The sequence below is a fragment of the Daphnia pulex genome, chromosome 8 (genome assembly GCF_021134715.1).
Source record: "Daphnia pulex isolate KAP4 chromosome 8, ASM2113471v1".
NCBI lineage: Eukaryota > Metazoa > Arthropoda > Branchiopoda > Diplostraca > Daphniidae > Daphnia > Daphnia pulex.
Window position 1 is genome coordinate 9032234 of NC_060024.1, and position 21131 is coordinate 9053364.

General features: G+C 42.7%; 2 protein-coding genes across 2 annotated transcripts; one reads left to right on the plus strand and one right to left on the minus strand.

Annotated features, from left to right (window-relative positions):
• Positions 1-6224: 6224 nt before the first annotated feature.
• Positions 6225-17433, plus strand: LOC124199495 (transcriptional corepressor SEUSS-like). Its single transcript, XM_046595318.1, has 4 exons — positions 6225-6953; positions 12154-12903; positions 13028-13199; positions 16229-17433. The coding sequence occupies exons 1-3, from the start codon at positions 6863-6865 to the stop codon at positions 13120-13122; spliced, it is 936 nt and encodes a 311-aa protein (XP_046451274.1). The 5' UTR covers positions 6225-6862; the 3' UTR covers positions 13123-13199; positions 16229-17433.
• LOC124199497 (protein seele-like) lies at positions 17006-18631 on the minus strand. The gene is made up of 5 exons (XM_046595319.1): positions 18302-18631; positions 18034-18149; positions 17833-17868; positions 17541-17714; positions 17006-17417 (listed from the first exon to the last, which is right to left on the minus strand). The coding sequence occupies exons 1-5, from the start codon at positions 18432-18434 to the stop codon at positions 17232-17234; spliced, it is 645 nt and encodes a 214-aa protein (XP_046451275.1). The 5' UTR covers positions 18435-18631; the 3' UTR covers positions 17006-17231.
• Positions 18632-21131: the final 2500 nt, after the last annotated feature.

The window sequence follows — 21131 nt, forward strand, 5'->3', positions numbered from 1 at the left end:
CACGAAGAGGATGGAGATTAATTCATGGACCAAGAGACTGTTGGTCTAGGGGATTTTTGGAAGTAACGCAGGTGTAATGAGAATTCCATAGACAAACAGGTCTCATCATAGTTGAAAATTGTAATTTGTAATGCCCGGTTTTTTGAACCAGTAGTAGCTCAACGACTTCGCCATCTAGAAGGGTAGGGATTCGAGGAAAATATGTGCGCCCACCCTAGATGGCGAAGTCGTCGAGGTAGGCCTACCACTGGTTCAATTTTAAAAACAGGGAATATACATATCCATTGTAATGTGCGCATCACCGAGTTGATTGTCATTATCATAAGTATAATTTGCATACTACCCTTGCATATCTGTTTGCAATTGGAAGTGCAATTGGAAGTAGCATTGCAACTTGCGTCACCTGTACACGCCTGCACATTTTCCGTGAAATGTGTCACCAACGGCTTTCCATACAATAGGAGGTTCCGCTGTTACATTAGCTTATCTTATTTATTCATGTTGTTAATGACGTAAGAGGTACATTATGAATTGCGAGATGTGTGTGTCATCCACTTTCAGCCATCATCTATTTGTTAAATAGCTGACGCATTCTGCTTTGCAAAACTAAATTGAATTGAATCAAAGAAGATGATTTTCTCCCATTGATGGAACAGGAGGGTACGCTAACAAGATCTTATAGTCCGCGTATAAAGCTAATATCAGAATAAGAGTCTAAATGATTTCGTCGAATGAGAGCCAGAGACCAATTGACATGGATTTGCGCTTTCGTTGACAGTCTCAGGCTTTCAGGATAGAAAAAATAAAAAATCCCCAAATCCCTGGTGATTTGACCGAATAGCCTATCTGGATCATCCAGTCAGCCGAAAGCAAAGCGAAGAAACTTTTTCTTTTATGCAAAAAGAAAACGCACAACTCCCTTCACGCTTACGTAATACTTTTGTCAGTTACCTCCGTCCAATCGTATGATTTCAATAAATTTTGCAATGAAAAAATCAAGGAAAAAATAGATTTGAATTAACAAAGAATCCTTAGACAGCAGTCCAGGACCCAAAAGGATTTAAGTTTTTATTTTTATTGCGCATTGAGTGCCATTTAAGTTTGCCGGATGTGTCAAATAATGCTCCTCATCAACTATCTTTCCACTATATCGTTCAATGACGTGTTACGTTCAATCAAGTTTCTCCGCATCGAAAAAAGGGAATAAGCACACATGTTGCACTCGACATCGATCTCAATAGGTCACAGTGACTGGCGCACAGACTATTTTTCTTTTTCGTGGTAGTACACAGAGTAAAGATGCCCTAACTCTTCTGCTTTTAGATTCCAAAGTATAGATCTCAGCGCGAAAGTGCGAGAAGGTGGAATATTTTTGACACGCCTAGAGGCTTCAAGTTTAATTGGATTTTCCATCCATCCCATTGACAATAGTCATCGACTCGCCCAGATTGGTGGAGCCATATAGCGAGCACTTATGGCTAATTGGCTTCCATTTCAGCCAAACTAAATTGAATTTCTTTTACTACAACTGCTGCTGCTGCTGCTGTACACTCTTGTCGCGTCGTTTCTGAAATAAAATGCTATCGCCATCAGATTTCGGAAGCTATTTCCATCTATACGTCACAATGTCGTTTCTGCATGTGAGCTCTTCTCATCGCGAAAAGATTGAATGGCACCAGACAATATCGGAACAAAAAGGTGAGCAGCATGTATGTATATAAATAGTGTAGACCAACAGCGTCAAACTATATATATCTAGAGGAACAGAAATCTGAAGATGTCGTTCATGCATATTCCTTCCGCTGGTTAATCACAGCGGAATAAGGATTCGCGCAGTTTGAAAAAAGTATACAGTGTACGAAAGGTATGATGAGGCAAGAAAACTTCCCTCCAAGTCTGAACTTGAGCATTACATATGGGCCACTGGTCTGGGACCAAACTGCTCCGGTATCTTAATCATAATTCGTTACTACACAGCGTTAAAACTTTCGTTTTAAAATCTTGAGGATTTAATCAGGATCAACGAAAATTAATTTGAAACTTAAAATATTTTTTATCCGGTGCGGGGGAATGCGCGGTATAGTGTCAACATTGATGTATCATCATGTGTCACTTAATTAGGTCATCGAACGTTCCCGCCCAACCCAAAGCTTTTAAATATCCTGCCTATTATTGAACATTCGATTAACCCAGTGTCCGCAGTGTTCACCTTTTCCTCATTCAATATGAACGTCACGAGCCCGCTATAGGCACTTCCGTTCACAGCGCTAATCAACAAGGACAAACGATGTTCTGAAAAATGCAGGTAAAAACGATTATAATCCGCCCACCGGCCACGGACTGACCTCAGTAACTTTATCCCTTCCCCCTCTATATCCATATTTGATTTCCTCTTTGCAGGCCTCTGTGTATACGCAGCTTTAATATATACACAGTATACTATACGCTACAGATACAGAGCCGATATGTAGCTATCAGAATGTATTAGCTATTAGTCATATATCTAGTGGTCTAGAACAGCATATATTGGTGCATATGCAGGCATTGAAAAATCAGAGCGCAAGCGCATCCCAACCATCGGTACCTACTCGTAAAACATAAATTGACCATGTACGTAGAATAACTTCTGACGTACATATTTCAAGTACTATCCAATTTTTCAGACCGCCCACGTTTTTGAAGGAAGACGTAAGCGCTTTCGATCTTTTTGTTGCAACACCTACAATACAGGACGTTGATGGAATATGTTTGCGCTGGGGACTGGGGATTTTGTTTTCCGACAAAAAAGCAGAAATCATGGTCCGCCAATAATGATAGGCTATTTCGGGAGTCGAGAAATAAGTACGGTCGATTTACTGCTGGTCTGGCATTTGGTCGCAATTGACTGCAATAAGATTTACTGTACTGAATCAGCACATAATACTCCAGGAGTGCTCCTGGTATCGATAAAAAAAGTTTCCTTTCGTTATAGTTTCAGCTAAGACTCGAAGAATTATTACCGTAACGCAAACAGAAATATGGATCAAACACAAGTGATTGTAAACAGCGATTGTAAACAGTGGCATTTACAATGTGAAAAGTACAATTTCATACAAATACAAAATATGGGTACGCGGCTTTACTATAATAGTAATAACAATTTTATGGTAAATTATCATTCATTGATCGTCTGAATTTTAGAATAATCGATGTACAACAGCAACATCAAGGATGGAAATAAGTTTAAAATGTTCACTGACATTCAGATTTTTATTTAACTTTGAATTTGTATAAACGAAATAAGCGTCTAAAGGGTCTGGGGTGCCATGGAAATGGCAAAACATATGGACATGCGTTCGTTTTCTTCGTATACTTTCCCGGTCCCGCGTTATAGCCAGCAGAGAGCCTATACGCAACCCACTAATTCTTGCAACTGGAGACGATTATAGGAAATTGACGGTGTCAGCCATTTAAAGGTTTCACGTTTCCGTCAGAAATGTATAGCATCAAATTTGTTTCATTTCAAAAGGCAAAGGAAAGTTGCTTTGCAATCAAATCGGCTTACACAAGATATACGGCGATGGGAGGAAGAATGACGAAAAGTCTCTCAATTCAAAAGGACACAACCTGCGAGAGACAGACATATACGGTTGCTGTGTAGCACTATAGCTACCGATACTATAAGATAAGAATTAGGTAGATGCGCATCTTGATTAGAGCTCCCAATGGAATTTTCCGAAAAAATTCTGATGCGAAGAACCATCGCGGAGTCGCATGGCACATCACTTGTCATTTCCGGTGTTATAATAGACTTCATAATCCAAAGAGGCGAGACAAAAAGATAAAAAAGGCAACAAGACCGAAAAGGGGGAATTCTATATATACCAAGAAAGGAAAAGTATATATACACACATAATAAGTATCTGGAAAAAGTAGCAGATGAAATGATACAGCACTTGCGTATAAAAGGGTTTCGTGTAAGGGTTTGGGTCTAGTGGTCGCACAGTAATTAATCAAAAGTCACCCAAGAGAACATGCTATGTCGTAACAAAGCTAACTATCTTCTACCCACATTTATTTCACTTCTTTTCGCGGGCTCCATTGAGCTGCTGGTACGCGCAGTTCCAAGCAGAACACGGATAACGAGGCCATCGAGACCGTCATCAGTAAGTATGATGGGGCGTTTCCTGCCAACAAAGACAAAAACAAAAAAAAAGTGGATGAAAGCAACTTGAAAATTCCGCGGAACAGCCATGCAACATTTCATTTTAGGTTTCCAACATATGACGGTCATTTAAAGGATAAAAGATGACGAACAGCCAACTATCGCTCATTTGTTTCTGACCAGCTGAAACAGGTGCACGTAAAGAGCAGACAGTCTATTGATGTTAAATGGTAGCAATAATAAAAGAAAAATTATTTGATGGCATTAGATTTAAGGAACGACGTGGGCGTTATTGATGCAGGACATGGTGACGTATATCAGTCGAATGTGTTTTGAACCATTAAACGTATGGTAATCATGGTTCGTACGAATTATAGGACAGGTAATTAGTCGGAGTAAAAGCTATACGAATTACACACTCTCGTCTCGCTCTTGTCGAGTGTGAAAATTAAATTTGAAGGGGTATTAGTTTACATAAGTCCGTCATTTCCACTTTGGCCGCAATTAGGTATAACCAATGCAGCTGCTGCTGCTCGTATCTGATTTCCACAGTTACGCATGCACGTGAGATTACTGCTGGTGCTCAGTCAAGGAAATAAACCCCCTTTAATTCCATCCAGCAATCTGCGAAGAAGTTGTCAAAACACAACATTCGCTTGAAAACACTCGAAATGTTATTGCATCGGAGACTAAAAAGTCATCCAGCTGTTACAAGTGCTGACAAAAAATTAACAACTGGAGGAGTTGAATATTTTAACCGAGTCGTCAAGAAGCTTAATTTTAATTCGATCTACTTCGGTATGTAAAGCGCGGAGGCGTCGTCGTTCGAACGAATTTAAAAAGCGCAGAATGTGTTGAATAAGTAAATCTCATGGGCGATATGTTCATCAAATTTCTCCGATATTGGGTACGGGATGGAGATTACCGTTCCCAAAACTCGTTTCCCCATCTAACAAGATCTTATAAACGAAAATTATGCTGGGTGGATGAATTCCAGCTCGGGCTGTAAGCGAAAAGTTGTAGAGTTTCGAGACTTTCGTAACGAATTGAAGAATATCTGTAATTCCGCAACGATTATTCCTTCCGGTCCCAGTAGGCGTTTTGCTTATACTATGAGTGTCTGTGCTTATTGCCTAAAATAACATGATGGAATCCAGTATTGGAACATCAACGTGAATAAATATCGGGGGCGGTAAAAAAAAATAAACTTCCCCGAACGCTTGAAAAGTAATCCAAAAGTGTGTTTTGTTTTGTTTTGTTTTGTTCTCGATTCTTTCCTTGTGGTATTTATCGAGAACGCATCGATACCAATTATTCGTAATGTCGTTTCGTTATAAGCTCGTGTTAGCATATCGTAACCTATCTTCGTCTCTGACACCAAACGAGAAGCGAACAGCGTCGCCCTGACGTTTCTAAGAAGAGATATAGTCTCTCTTTTCCATCCGACACACACAGCAGTGCTGCTCAGGCCAATAAGCCAACAAAGCATTTTCCAGCCGGTGACGTTTGTTAAAAAATATTAGCATAAGTTGGGCAAGTGAAATTGTTGAAGCATAAAAGGGAAAATTGCCACGAAGCTTTTACCAAAAAAAGAAAAAGAAAAAACACGTTACGGGTTCGCGCTACCGTACAGTTGCCAAATTGTTAAGGACAAATGTTATGCAGGAATTTTTCCATCAATATCCATCGAGCATCGACGGAAGTCGACCTTTCGGTAAATTGTTTGACCAGTAAATTTTTTATTTGGCTTTAGGAAAATAATATGCGGAGAGTAGCAATACTACTCTCCAAGGCTATTGCTTTTTGACGACCCAATATCTATGGGGAGAAATATACGATAAAAGGTTCAGGCCATATAAGTTGCAACTCCTTATTTTTTTGTGTGACGACCTGTCTCTGTGTGTGTGTGTGTATAATACGGAGCTTGATGGAAGGTTTTTTTTTTCCCCAACAAGGGTTGTAGATCTAAACGTGGGGGTGTCTACGTGTCTCAGATGAAGAACGTCATCGGCGCGGGCTATACGACTCAGAAGGTGGGAACATCAGTTGGCACTCACGGAGCAGTCGCACTAACTGTTGCCTTCCCTACCGCACACACACACACACACACACACCCTCGTCGCGGTATACACGCACCAACGCACTGACCGTGGCCAAACTAGGAGCATAGGAAACGCGGAGCAAGAGCAGAGCAGCCGAGCAGCTACACACGGCGCGGGGGTTCGGCCAAAAGGGTGGAGCGCTTATATAGTGTGGATACTCTCTCGCTATCGGAACGAATAGCTTTCCATACTAGTCGACGGTCTCTATTCGAAGACAAGTCCTCCTCGTCGACGGCTCAGCGGCTTGACATTATCCATCCCCCCCACCATCACCAAAGAAAAACCCCGGCGCCATAACGTTACAGTTTGTCCTTTGGTCAGTCAAGTTATACAAGTAACCAAAAAGTTCAGGGAAAGGCCAAAACAATCAATCCAAAAGTCAAGAGAGAAAGAGCTAGAGAGAAAGAGTAACAAGTGTTTTTTTGATTGCCAATCTTCAACTCTCAGCCGTGACAGCAGCTCCCGCACAAACAAAAGGGTCAATTACAGCAGCGTAAAGATCGCCGGAAGAGGAAAAGAAGAAGAAGAAGCTGAAGAAGAAAATCAAAGAAGGCGCTGCTGTCTCTCGTTAATCTTTGGCACATCGACAACAATCGACACACGAGTCTCGCATATAATGCAGTTGTTTGGATGGACCCTTCATTCTTGCTGGATGCTGCTGACAGTCATCTCTGTCTGCTGTTGCGTCGACATCGGCTCCTCCTCAGGTAAAAACAAAAACCACCGCTTCAATTACCACCTTTTGGTTGTGTTGTCTTTCTTCTTTTTCTTAACAGCAACTTAGTTGCTGGCTCTGTGCTGCGCCAGCCAATAACTGTTATTGTTCTCAATGCGCTTCAAGGGTAAGCGCGGAGAAGTTTCAAAACAGTTGGAAATGTTATTCATGGCTATTATTCTGGAAGCGTATATCGAATATAATAGGCTCTCAGTAATAATAATATAGTCGCTTGTTCGGCCAGTAATAGTTGAGATAAATCTTCAACCCAGCACCGCAACAGCGCGGACTGCTGTCTTGAGAAGCAAACTGCATCACAGACTTGGATCAATTGTTGCTGAGGCGCACCAACTCTTTTCTCCATCTCCCTCGGCCAACATCAATCGAGTTTTTTTTTATTTCTTATATAGTCGACATTACGTACGACGAATGAAAAAAAAAATACGTCAAACCGTTTCTCAGCGTTCTCGATAAAGAATCGTAACAAGAATTCCAAAAAAAAAGGTACACACAGCAAAGTTGTACCTTTTTTTTCTGGCTTGTTATGCGCACCGGGGTCTGGGTAATAGCGAACGATTTCCACCTCGTTTGTCACGCACGCATGCTATATATATTCAGCACAATCTATATTCTCTCCCCCTGTGAGGGCCTAACCCATTTCCTCGTCGCCTACAATCAGATTATAAGCGGAAAAAAAAAGTTTCGGGACAGGAAAAGTTGTAGGGAAAATAATAAATGAAATAAGTAGATGTGTCTCCAATATTCCATTAGAAATTGAGAGCCCCTTTTGTGTGCGTCGTAAAAAGAAACAAAGGAGCGGTAAATTAATGAAACATTGGCGACAGTTTCAGACCGTCTGCTCTTAGTGAAATTACATGTTTATACAGTGTTCTTCACCGTTTCCAGTCACGGTCATTGAGAATCACGGCCGTTATAGTCCCTTGTATATAGCTGTCCATGGCAGCTCAATCAAATCATCATTCTTTCGGCAGCAGGCAAGCAACGCGTCAATGCCTGACGGAGAACAATCAACTACACGTGAACAGCGTCGTCACCGGCCCCCGTATACGGCCTCTATGTCTGAATGGCAGTCAGACAATGGGGGAGGGGGGGGGATATAAAAAAAGGTGACAAACAAAAGAAGCGGATGGCGTTCGTTAGATATTTCACAGTTTTCCATCCTTTGCTTTGCGTCCGATGTCTCACCTTTCTCAAGTTCTCGTTAGACGCTTTATAGTTGGTAGGTGAGTAGGTCTTATGTATATATAGGCTGATTAGTTGTAGAGACGAAAGCAGCGGGACGAGCCTTCTCATTAACGGGAGGCGCAAGACCGTGAAAAATGAGACATCCTTTTCTTCTTCTTCTTTTGAAACGGCGTGTGCTGTACTTGCGTAAGTACTTCATCTTTTGGCCCCTTTTGTCTAGTGTGTCCCCTAAATTTCTCTCTCCAAAGTTCAGGCGTCGTCGCGGATTGACCGATTTCTTTTTTTTTTTCGCTGTTAGACCCACGATGAAAAGGGAGGAGACATTTTCAATTCAGCCGAGTTTTCTATTCAGACGCGAAATTATTTTGCACGCTCTCCCGAACGAAAACTGGCCCCCTTATGTATAATGGCCGAGCAGTGAGTCCACCGCGTCTACATCTACCTACGCATTTTACACGGCGTGGAGGCTAGTGTGTGTGTGATGCTGAACTATTCAAATGCATGAAACTATATCCCAGTGAATGGGGGGCACATATAATAAGCCGCTCATCTGCGTCAAAGTTTACCTCCGCTGTCTAGGAAATGTGAGGTAACGTTGGCCGAAGGGGGACTGATGCTGAATCATTCCGAGCATGAATTAGATTGAGCATGTAAAATGGGCGAAATCCTTGCGATTGAATTGCGCGAAAACCAAATCAACATATATAGCCTTTAGAGCGGGACCGGATCCAGCCGAGCGCGGGACTTTCCGTATTTCTATTTTTGTAAATCGTTGCTGCATCATCACAACATTTTACAAGTTCGGCTAATAAATAAATAACGTTCTTGTTCTGCTGGGGACTGCGCTGCCATTTATTGGGAAATCCTTTTGAAACGGCACTTAATCAGATTTAAAAGAACTAAACGAGTGTAAAGGTGAACTAGAGCGTGATGACCTATTGAAAAACAGATGGAAATATTCAAATATACAAGTTGACGACGTGTGTTCTTCTGATGAAGTCTCATATGATGATACAACCTTTCGGGTTTTTATTTTATTTTTTCTCTGGAAGACGATCGAATGCTGAGAAAAAGAAATGAAAAAAGTTTAATGATTTGATTATGACGCTGGGAGCTTTTTTATTAATGCAAATTCACGCACTCAACTGAAAGAAATGCGTCTTCGTCGTAAAAAAAAAAGTCCCTTTCGAAAAATCAAATCAAACTAGACTGAATTTCCGATTTGGCTGACAAAGATGTCGTATATACCTACTGGCTACATCATTTGCCAGGTAGCATCAAGTCATGTGTGATTTAGCAAGGGTTATTGGTCCATATCGCGGACGTATTGGTCCAGCGGACGTATTGGTTTGATACAAGAGACACTCTCCGATATTAGAGATATAGGGCAGGACGTTCACTGAATCCCAAAAAATCGACTACTGTACCAGTAGCCAAACCGTACAGCTAGAAAGTATATTGGAAGGCAAATAAATGTTTGAATTTCAGTCCCATCTCAAGCCTGAGAAATTGGTAGCGGGGGCGTATAATAGACCTCGGCAGGCCGAAAATATTAGCTCTTATTTCTTCTCCGAAATCGCTATCCTTGTTATTGGGAACTGCCAACTACGTATGCGCATGAAGCGGCCACCAAGTGCTGCACCTCTATACATATATTATTCGTATTGTGTGCAGACATCTCGAGGGGTCTGTTGTGTGTGCAGCCTAAACATAAACGAAAAGGAGTTAACCTTCTCCCAATAAAAGCCCCGTGACTATACTGGGCTTTATCCTCCTCCCGAAATGGCATTATAGAGTTAACCAACAGCGGAGAGCCAGAGCGCTTCTAGTGTTGTTATTATTACAAGAGAATAACGCTAATTGAATAGCCTTCAAGAGTATCAGCCAGCGAGCAGTAGCAGCAGCAGACACGCGTGCAATGTATTCGACGAGAGTGGTTGTTGTACCCATCTTAGACGCAGTCCAACTATTGCCTCGTCTTGCTCATTTGTGCATCTCCTCCTCGGTCTTGTCTTTTGGGCTATTGTCTTTACCGCCGTTAGACTCTCGTTTATTATTTAGCAATAGACAATCGAGGCTGCTATACAGCTAGTTAGCTAGCGGAGACGTATATATATACTGATGTACATTTACGTGCGTGTTTGTTTCCCCCCAGTCAAAATGAAAATGCTTCTATTCACCGGAGCTATCAACTCTACACACATAGTCCGCGGCTCATTCGCATCGGCCAACAGGAAAGAGCCCCAAGATAATTACTATAAGGACGAGCGGTCTGCGGGATCTTGGCAAAAGAATGGAGTATAAGGCGCATAGGTATATAGGATCAAACAAATGATAAATCGGACGTCGTTTCAAAAAGAAAAAGATCTGCACGAAACCGCCTCTTAGCACGCGCAGTCAACGTGCTGCGTGTCGGTAAAAGGCAAATTAATTAGAGCGATGAGGGGCTTTATACTCTATACGCGCCAAGAAAACCTGGATAAAATTGTGCGGGGAAAAACCGGAAATCCTGACGAGGATGAGGATAGAATTTTAGCACGATATTATATAGTTGATATACCTCCGACAGAAATGGAAACGATAAATCAGTAAAACAATATATTTTGGTTGGGTTCACCGCACCAAAGTTATGAACTAAAAAGATCAATTTTATAGACCAAAATGGGATTCTGAACGTGCCCATGCGAGAGCAATATTATATAATAGTCGACCAAAAACTAATATCGAAGGGAGTTGTGGGATGGGTGGGGGGGGGGGGACCTAATAAATAGGTTGAACACAATACATCTTTGGTCGGTCCATTGTTTCTAGTGTGTGGTTACACTTTTTGGTTCCGGTCGCTTGTCTTTGTATTTACCGTGATCAACTGCTGCTGTTTACGCCCCTCCGATTGTCTATGGATTCCATTCACCGAGTGGATGAAATCAGTTATGGACGTTTGCCTCCACACCACAAAGATCTTCGACCAAACAGATCCAATTGCCGACCACGCATTGGCAACCAATCAATGTCGTCAGGAGTCCCAAAAAAAAGAAGAAGCCTTAACAGCTAGTTTGAACCACCGATATTTTTTCCCCCATTCAATATGATTCCCCCCACGCAGCCCACAACAACAACCGTTTTTATTAAATAACAGGGGAACCTATTTCTTCGATCTCGGTTGAATTTTGTTTTCAAGTTGATGTTTTATTCTATTTTTCCAGCTGTTGAAGGGATTGAAAAAAATAAAAGATTCAAATGGTCGACGTATATAAAAGAAAGGGAGACTGGAAGCTGCTGGTGACGTTTCTGGTGGCTGACCTTTTATATTTGGCCATTCCGACCAATGAGGATCAAAGTGTAATGGCTGGCAGCCGCGGACGAAGAAGAAGAAGAAAGCGCATTAGCTTTGGTTCTTCACTCTCACGATAAATCTTGTAACGGTTGATGTTTACAGGTCCAAGAGAGAGCATCGCTGTAGAGCGATGGCGCGACCCAAAGTGCACTCTGCTCTTTTGAAGAAAGTCTGGTTGATGTTTCTTTATTTGCCCCCGGTCCCCCTTTGAAAGATAGCGAAAAGGATTCTCTTTCGGCAGCTCTCTTGTTTTTCTGGGGAATGTGTTGACTGACGAATGGCGACACTGTGGTCATTTTCCAGGGAAATCACGGCTGTAAAACGGAGCGCAACGAATGGCGCAACTTTATCTGTCTCCCAGGAGATGTGTGTACTTTTACAGCTCTGTCTCTCTAATGCAATCGGAGTTAGATGGGAGGAGTGAATCTATAATGAAATGGCACCTTCTGGAGATATATATTGACCCTGCTAGAAATTGAATTATCTGGGAGAGAAGTGCAATCCGAGTGATGGATCGGGTATTTATTTATTTATTTTTTCATCCTGGATTAGACTGAAATCCTATCTGTATCAAATCTCTCATGTTTTTCTGTTTTTTTTTTTCCCCTGTTTCAATTCGGTTATTAAATATTATGATTTCCCCCTTTTATAGAAATCAATGAGGAAGTCATGGAAGAGCAGCCGTGGATCTGGAACGAATTCAAGCTGGCGGGAGCTGCCCGTAAGTTTCACTCGATCCTGGACAACGGCGGATCGGACGACGAGGACAACGACAACAACGCCGTCGCCATTAGCGACAGAGCGGCGGCCGCATCGGGCCCATCGCGGGCCTCAATACCATCGGCGGCCAGGCCATCTTCAGCCATCTTCGCGACAGCTTCGAATTTCAGAGACAATCAACAGCAGCAGGAGGAAGAAGAGGAGGAGTCACAACAACAAAAACAACAAGAGCAGCAGCAGCAGAGGGCCGGAGCTATGACTGCCGATAGTCCCAACGTCTTAGACGACTACGTCTACGAGGATCGTCCGCTGATGACTAAATACGCGCTGATGGCCGACGGCGAGCCGGCCCAATACTACGGCAAACTAACCAGCAATTTGAAAAGATCTCAGCAGCCGGCGCCATTCAACCCGCCGGTGACCGGCAAGCGCCGTCAAAAGCAGCAACGTAATTCGATGACTCTCTCCTCCAAATCTTCAACAGGGGGAGCCGACGCCGAGTCGTCGGTTGCGTCACAGCAGCAGCAGCAGTCGTCGTTGTCTTCTTCATCATCATTGGCGGCGGCTAATATCGGCCGGGACTCTGAGCCTCGAGTTTTGCCCCTCTTGGGTTTCCATTCAGCCGTCAACAAAATCAACAGGCAGAAGGAATCCCTTCTCAAGAAAATCCTTCGGCAAGCCGGTCGGTTTTTTTTTATTATTTTTATTATTTTTAGTTTTTCTCTTTTGTCAAAAAAATATATTTTTTGTTTTCAATTCAATTTGAGTTTTATTTTTTTTTGTCTTTGTTGTGTTTGTGTGTGCAGCTCGACGTCAGTCAATGAAGAGGAGCCCCAACTGCATGCGGAAATGCATTGCCCAGGGCTTACTACATCCGGCCCAGTGTCACTCGCTGTGCTAGCCGCCCACAGACGCGACTGGCAAGATTGGAAAACAACAACAACAACAACAAAATGACTTTGCAAAAATAAAATACAGGTACAAAAAAAAAATTTTAAATGAGAAAAATGATTACGCCATCCTCTTTTTAAAAAGTTTATGGCTCAAAAAAAAAGATTGGGATCGAATGTTCGATCAGAAACGATGAAGGGAGGGAGGGGGGAATGAAAATTTCTTTAAATAAAGAAAATAAAAAACTATCGATGCGTACGAGATCGGAATCTTGGCCGACGGGGGGTTCCATCCGAGTGGTGGGCGTCTCTGAGGCAACGATCTGCGAAATGACGCATGTAACAAATCTGACGTTAGAAAGCCGGAACGAAAAAGAACACAGACCGGAAGATAAGGCAGGGAAGAAAATGCCGTACGTCCGGTATTTGGTGATGGATCGAACCACTCGGAAAACGATTTTTTCATGTTTTTCTATACAACAGCGTGTGTCTGGGGTGAAATACCTCAAGTCCAGTGAGATGTGAGATAGAGGCACATATAAGCGGATAGTGTGTACAGAAATAGAATTCATACCAGCAGAGATATAATATCTCTATTTATAGTTGCAAGCTGATTACAATTGTTGCCCTGGCTTTTTGTGATCTTGTCGCCAGACAGCCATTCGTATTGGCTTCATCACGTCTGGTACCTGATCAAAAGAGAGAGCTCAGACACAAATGGCTAAAAGAGCAACTGGACCATTTGAGTCTGCAGCTTTATCTCTGAGAAAATGCAATTACCGATATAGATAGTTGCGCAAAGTTTTTGGGCAGCGATATTACCGTCAGGAGATTTCGTATACCAAACTATTACACGGAATACTGTAAGTTACTTCCCAGCGCTTCCCAGTAAGGATTGATGTAGGATCCGATTTTTCGGATGTTTTCCATTTTGTTAACTTTTTGGTTGTTGTATGAAACAAAAAATCAACGCCAATCAAAGCCATAGGAGACGGGCGTATCGGAGTCAAGGCAACGCCTAATTACGTGAATTCGCGGCCGTGAAGAGATTGATGAAAGCTCTAGCCAATAGTTTTCCCTCAGGGTTATGGAGAACATGCTACATTTCCCAGGCATCCTAAATGAATAACAAAAAGGTAAAAATTAAATGACGACAAGTTTTCAAAGTCGAATTTTCTAGATTTGATTCAACTTCTTGTTTCGGTTTAATAATTCGGAGACGCTCCAGTAGACTCTGTCACTTTGTAGTTTGAGCGTGAATCATCTCGACAGGTAAATTAGATGAGAAATGGCTCCGTCTATATACGTGGAAAGGCTGTCTGATTTCGTGAAAACAGCTATGGTAACATTTTTATTTGTATTTCTGATTCGTCTCGTATCCATCCAGCCCAGTCGTTCCATCGGCTGGAGCCCGGCAACGTCAAGTTTAGCGCGCGAGTCCCTAGCTCTCCATTTAATACATCAATCGCAATCGTTGGGTGGTGGTCATCCAGCTGGCCGCGGCTGGCCGTGTTCGATTCATTGGCCCTTGATGCTGTTTGGTCGTCGTCCCATGTTAGACAGGCCGGGGGGTCTAGTGGGCGTCTGCTTCCCAGAAACTGCACTACTACAGACACCGGGTGACATGATATTCCTCTTGATGTTGGATATCGCTTTCATCCGGATCTGCCAGCGGATGTTAGTCGCCTCCGCCGGAAGAAAAAAAGAAAACAAAACAAACAATGCGCGCGCTCTAGTTCAAAGATCAATGAACCGTGAAATCACCTGTATCCGGCGCCAAATTTCAAACGTCAGGACAGTTGGTGCGAGGGGGTCCCTGATCCCCGAGTGCTGCCCAACTTATCCAGAATGATCCACACACTCACACACAGGAGGCGGATAAATAGATCACGTGGTTGTGAGTTAAGAGAACAAAAGGAGAGAGTCCAATCGCTGGAGAGACGGGCACGAGATCAATATGGAGCATCAAGAGTCTCTCTCGAAAATTCGAAATAGCCTCGAAAAGATGAATACGTCGAGGCTACTAGAATTCATTTCTTTTTTCGATGCGATGTGGGGGGGGGGATATACTAGAAAGCGGATTCACTGTTTCCATCCGATATTGCTGCTCTCATTCTGGGCGTGGAATTCACGCCAGCAATGCACGTCATTCTGTTCTTCTCAATCATCCTCCCTACCGCCGCCGCCGCCGCCCCTTGCCGAACGCCGGCTTACGTATTCTCATGGCGATAATATAGGTTTGGTGTGGATGAGAACAACCACCATGGCAGAGGCAGCCAAGCGTTTCATTCACCCAAGTTGGCGCGCGTATGTCCTCCGACAGTAAATAAAAAAAGGAAGAAATCAAATACTTTCTTTCTTCTCTCCCAAAAGATGGGAGAGAAACGATGTAGAAGAGGTGTGACTCGACTCGACAGACTCCAGCAGGTCCACTCTCTGGGCTTGCACGTCACCGGGTTGAAGGGAGGAGACAATGGTTGCCTCCCCTTTTGTCGTAACACACACATCACACACAAAGCAGCATCTGCATGATTTAGTTTGTAATTGCACCCCAACGCTGGAGAGGGACTCTCAAAACCGCTGGCTGTTCTCCCTGCTCACTCCTAAAGTCGCCTTCCATACAGACGGTGACATATGTACACTATAGTCCCGCTCTATATTTATATACACTCACGAAAAGAAGAAGATCGGCTTAGATATAAAAAACTACTTTTTTCCTGTTATCCGCCGTGTTCTATTCGACTGGGTTTCTTCTTTCTTCTTCTTTTGCCGGAATAGTAGAGTTCGCTCCAAAATGTAATCGCTTTGATCCGAGTTGCGCGCACCCTCCCCCCAAATATACTGGCACTCAAAAGACGAGCGATAACAAGATTTTTCCATCAAGAGCCTGGCGAGGGGAGACGCGGCGGGAGTGAGTGGGGAACATGGACAATCAATCAATCATCGCGGACATTCGAGGCAGAGTCTCAGCGATGAGGGTCGCGTGTTGATTAGCCGCCCACGCGCTCGTCTATATCGGCGACAAGCGCCGATGAGACAAGCAAATTGCCTATTAATTCCCAGCGACTAACATCTTTTTTTTTCTTTTTCGTTCTATTACACATTGATCTTATATAGACGACTGCGGAATGAATACCACGGGAGGAGGAAGACACCGGATATTGCGGCTGCTGAATAAAAAATAAAAAAATAAAATAAAAAAGCCAAAAAAAAGAGAAATAAAAAAAATGACTAGTGTGCGCTCATGACGCACATTCTCAAATCCTCCCTCAATTCCTAGCTCTCCACCCCACCACCACTACTACCCGTTTTGGCGCCCCACGTATATTAAACCACGTCATTTATTTCTTCTTCTTCTTCATCATCTGTTTTCGTCTCCTCTCCCAAGAATCTGTGAGAACCCGATATCGTTTGACAACTGGTTCTCTCGCTCTCCTTCTAATCTTTCCAACTCTCGTTTCAACATCGGGCTTTATATAAACTTGATCAATAAGAGTTAATTGCCCTATCTGTGTTGATATTACATCATAGCTCTTGTTTCCTGGAAGAAAAAAGACAAAAAACGTTTACCCCACACACTCACCTCTCCTCCCCACCACCCTCCACCCTCTGTATCGATGTTTACTACACGCATATAAAAGAAAAAAACAATTTAAGCATATTATATTATAACGTGCCCTGACAACCCCCCGCCCGAATTCGTCACCACCACCACCACCACTCGATATATTTACTTATAATTATACATTTACCTGTCGTTTGTAATGAGAAGAAGACTAAAGAAAAAAGAAAAGGATCTTTCTCTTCGGCTTACGTACACCCCCCTTTATTTGTTTTCCTTTTTCCCATCCATTATGATTATGAATTAACCCCCCCATAGACTTTCAAACAATGTTTCATGGATAAAAATCTTTTAACTATTATAATCCTACATAATTCGATCAAAAAATACATTAAATAACGAGAGCAAAATATTAGTGGGCAGTAGTTTACCATCAGTTTTGGTATAATAATTAAATAGAATTATACTTCTCGTTTATATCTCGATGTTTATAATTCATTTTTTTGTGGGGGGGTTGGAGTTTCCTTTTTCCTTAGAAAAACCAAATCAATCACAAAATTACAATTCTTCGCGTTCGAAATCGTAAGTCTCCGAGGATTCGGAACTGGAATCGTCCGAGTCGGGGACCGCATCTCTGGGGCAGACCTCGGCCAATTGAACGCAAAGCTTTTGGTGGAGTTGCTTCTCGCTTTTGGCGAACATGGACACGATTTCATCTTCGTATTCCTCGACTAAACCTTGACACTATATAAACCCCCCCCCCCCCCCCCGAAAAAACAATAACAAAATGAGATGTATACGTTTCGTTATCATTTAAGATATGGTGTCAAACAATATAAACTGCATAAATCAAATTTCCAATCTTACGTAGGAAGATAATTGCTCGTTCACTTCGGGATTGGGAACGATATTGACGTTGCTCATCTCGGGATTCATGCCTTTCCCGTCTGGAGTTTCAATTCTCAAGAGCGTCGGCCTACCAGTGGCTTTGTAATTGGCAACGACGTAATTCCTGAACATCGGGCAGACCTTGTCCATGACCTAGTCATCAAATTAGATTGTTCATTTATGTGTGATGATGAGTCCAGCCATTGCAGTTTTTTTTTGCTGATTATTTGAGTTATATAACATGGGAGAAAGAGGAGAATGTGGAACCAACCTCAGAGAGGAAGAGCTGGCTGCGTGCATAAGGTACCTGTAACAAATGATAGGTGGCTCTTGGTTATCTCATCTACGATAAAACAGGTTGTTGTGGTTTTGAAAACATCTTGAAACTGACCAAGAACATGTCAGTAACACAATATGTGTGCTGTGAATTCAAGATGTTTGATATGAATTACTTGATTAGAATGTAAGTTACCAAGTTTTGTTTGACGTTTCCTTTTCCGTCAAGGCGGAAACTGCCCATGTCAACTTTTTTGTGAGGGTCCACTCTATCAACAGCTATTTCCACTTCATCCACCAACGCTTTGCACACTGTAATAAAGAAAGGAACATTAGCAAAGGGTTTTTAGTATGCTGTATCAAGGAAAACATGGAACTAATTGCTGGCTGCTGTGATAGAAACACTGCCAGGAAATCGCTAGAAGTAGAAACAGAGGTGATTATTGATGTATTATAAAAGTTACCCATGCATCTCAGAATTTCTCTTTTCGGCACGGAAGGAACATCGAAATTCCCGTTGGCATAATCAGGTTCATTAGCTGTGACGTATGCGGCCACGAACACGAAAACAAAGACAGACAATTTCATTTCCAACATTTAAAAAGAGCTGCCAACTAAAATAGACTAAACAAAAAATAAAACTGGCACAACTACGGAGGAAAAAGGACAACACTCGTGAAAAAACCCAGTCGAAATAAAGGAGAAAAGAATAACGTAAAAGAAAAAAGCACTGGAACTGGTCGGCGAATCACATTTGAACACATCGACATCTGTCAAAAGCTGACGACGTGGTAGCCATGGCGACGTTGTCGAGGGCGGGTCTTTTTTCTAATCCACACCCACCAACACCTCTATGTGTGTATCTAACCTACTATACTACTACTACTACTACTCGCGTCAAAAGCCCGAAAAAGCCATAAGCTAACGAAAAGCCTAGAGTCTATCGAGAGAAAAATAAAATAAAAATACAAGACGGTCGGGGGGGAACGTGTCGTTTTTCATCGTTTTTCTTCCCGTCGACTGAATCGGGATAAAGAAAAAAGTTTGTTTGGCTTTTCTTCTCTATTCTCTCGCCATTATCGCCATTGAGACAGTCTCGAGTTGATGGAGCCCGAAATTGACGTCAGTGACGGGATGAAGAAAACGTCACCGTCCAAACGCACAGAGCGCCGAAACTTTCTTCTTATCCAGGAAAAAATAAAAAAGCCTTTCATTATTGCCATCAGCTGTTGGGATTATCTCTAATAATGACGGCCAGCACATAGAGAGAGAGAAAAAAAAGAAAAAGGATCTCGCACTTGGCCCAGGCACATCCCAGTCGGCGCCATTATTATCACCCGCACTCATCGAAGATCTCTGCTGTCGTCCAACATAATCATCATCATTTAAAAATAACAGCTGATGCAACTCAACTCGATCGAGTATATATAATAGTATTGAGCCATATGTGTTGCCTAGTATTATATTCCTAAAAGAGAAAAAGAAAAAGAGTTATATATACAAACAGACGCTAGAGGGTGCGAATCGGAAACGTCTTTTACTATCTGTGCCCCCGTTACGTCGACGTCGTGTATACACAGGAGCGGGAGCAGCAGGAGCATAGACGTAATGGCGTAACGAGGTTGAAATCAGCGTCGGGAGAGATGTGAACGGAAACGGAAGAAAATGATGAAGGAAGAAGCTAAATACAGGAAAAGGGTGGAAAGAGAAAAGAGAAAAAGAAGAAATACGTGACGGTGATGGTCGATGTATATAAGACACACACACACACAGGCAGCTATATAGAGCTGGATGTATAATATTAGGGCGTCTATATACTTTTGGCATGCGCATCGTCTAATAATCCACAGCATCCAGCGCTGGCTGGCTGGATGGCTGGCTGTGCCGGCTGTGTGTGTATATAAACAAGCGCGTGCGCAGTTTGCGCACATTTTCTGGAAAGGTCAAAGTTGATCCAGCAGCAACTTGCTGACGTCATTTGGCTGGGGAAATTTTTCCGCGAAATTTTTTATTTTATTTTTTTATTTTTGCGGAACCTGCGCTCTTCTCCTCATCGATCTTTTATTTCTTTTTTGATTCCGGTGGGGTGGATCAACTTATTAATAGGATAGATGTATGTACAGTATGTTGGATTATTAAGGGGGCGGAATTTGAGTCTTTTTATTTTTTGGGGTAGACCTTTTTTTGGCCATTTCCGTCCGTGCAACGATGATCCTATAGGGTAGGAGGTAACCGGTGGGTTGGCCTTGTGGGTTCTATTCTTCTTCTTCTTCTTGCGCGGTGGGTCGGTCATCATTCATTTTGCGACGTCCAAGAAAAACTTATTTTTCCAGTGTTTTTCTTTTCATTCTCCCCCTCCATCCGCCTTTTTGTTTCTTTGGGGTTCTAACAATTCCGGATGTGGGAGACAACATGCAGGATCGTATATGGACTCGTAAAGGTCCTCCTTTGCTAGAAGGGTTTTGATATCATACACGGGCACAGAGTCCATGGTGTATTAAACTATAAACACAAATTATACAATTATTTTTCTTTTAATGTGAATCAAATCTAGCTGGGCTGGATCTATCAATAAGATTGTGGCATCGCCAATGTTTTCTGCTGTGTGGGCGTCGGAGGCTCTCGACAACAACAACGGAATCAAAGAACAATCAACCGCACACATCCATCGGCTGTGCCTCTTTTTATTATTTTTGATTATTTCGGGGCAGCAGCAGCAGCAGCGGCGGCAGCGGCTCATCATCAAGACGAATCAACGAGACAGGAAAGAAGAAGAAATAAATAAAAGGCGGAAAGGAGGAGCCAGGAAGAAGAAGAAGAAGAAGAGGAGATAATAGCCGACTGATGATTTGTAAGACGCGTCCATCGTTTTTACTCGGCTGTTGCTGGCGTCATCGGCCAAGCGCCGGCCGGGATATATAATCTTGAGCGATGAAAATCTCTTTCTCTCTCGTCTATAAATCAATTGATCTCCTTGAGTTAGTCGCCCCCGTCTATATATATATGCGCACTAAATATATCACCCCCCTTCCATCGTACGTAATAAAGACGGGGGGCTGCCTCTCTCTACAGTGTACAAATCATCGCTTAACTGTGTCCATGTGAAAATGACGGGCATCTATACAACAACAACCAACCAACCAGCAGCAGCAGCAGCAGAGAAAAACGGAAGGAAAAAGTCACTCGATCACCAGCGCGACCGGCCTCAGCCCAGCACCACCACCGCCAGTCCGTCCATATAAGCAAAAGTATATACAACCATCAGCTCTATACTATAGTATAGTATAGAATAGA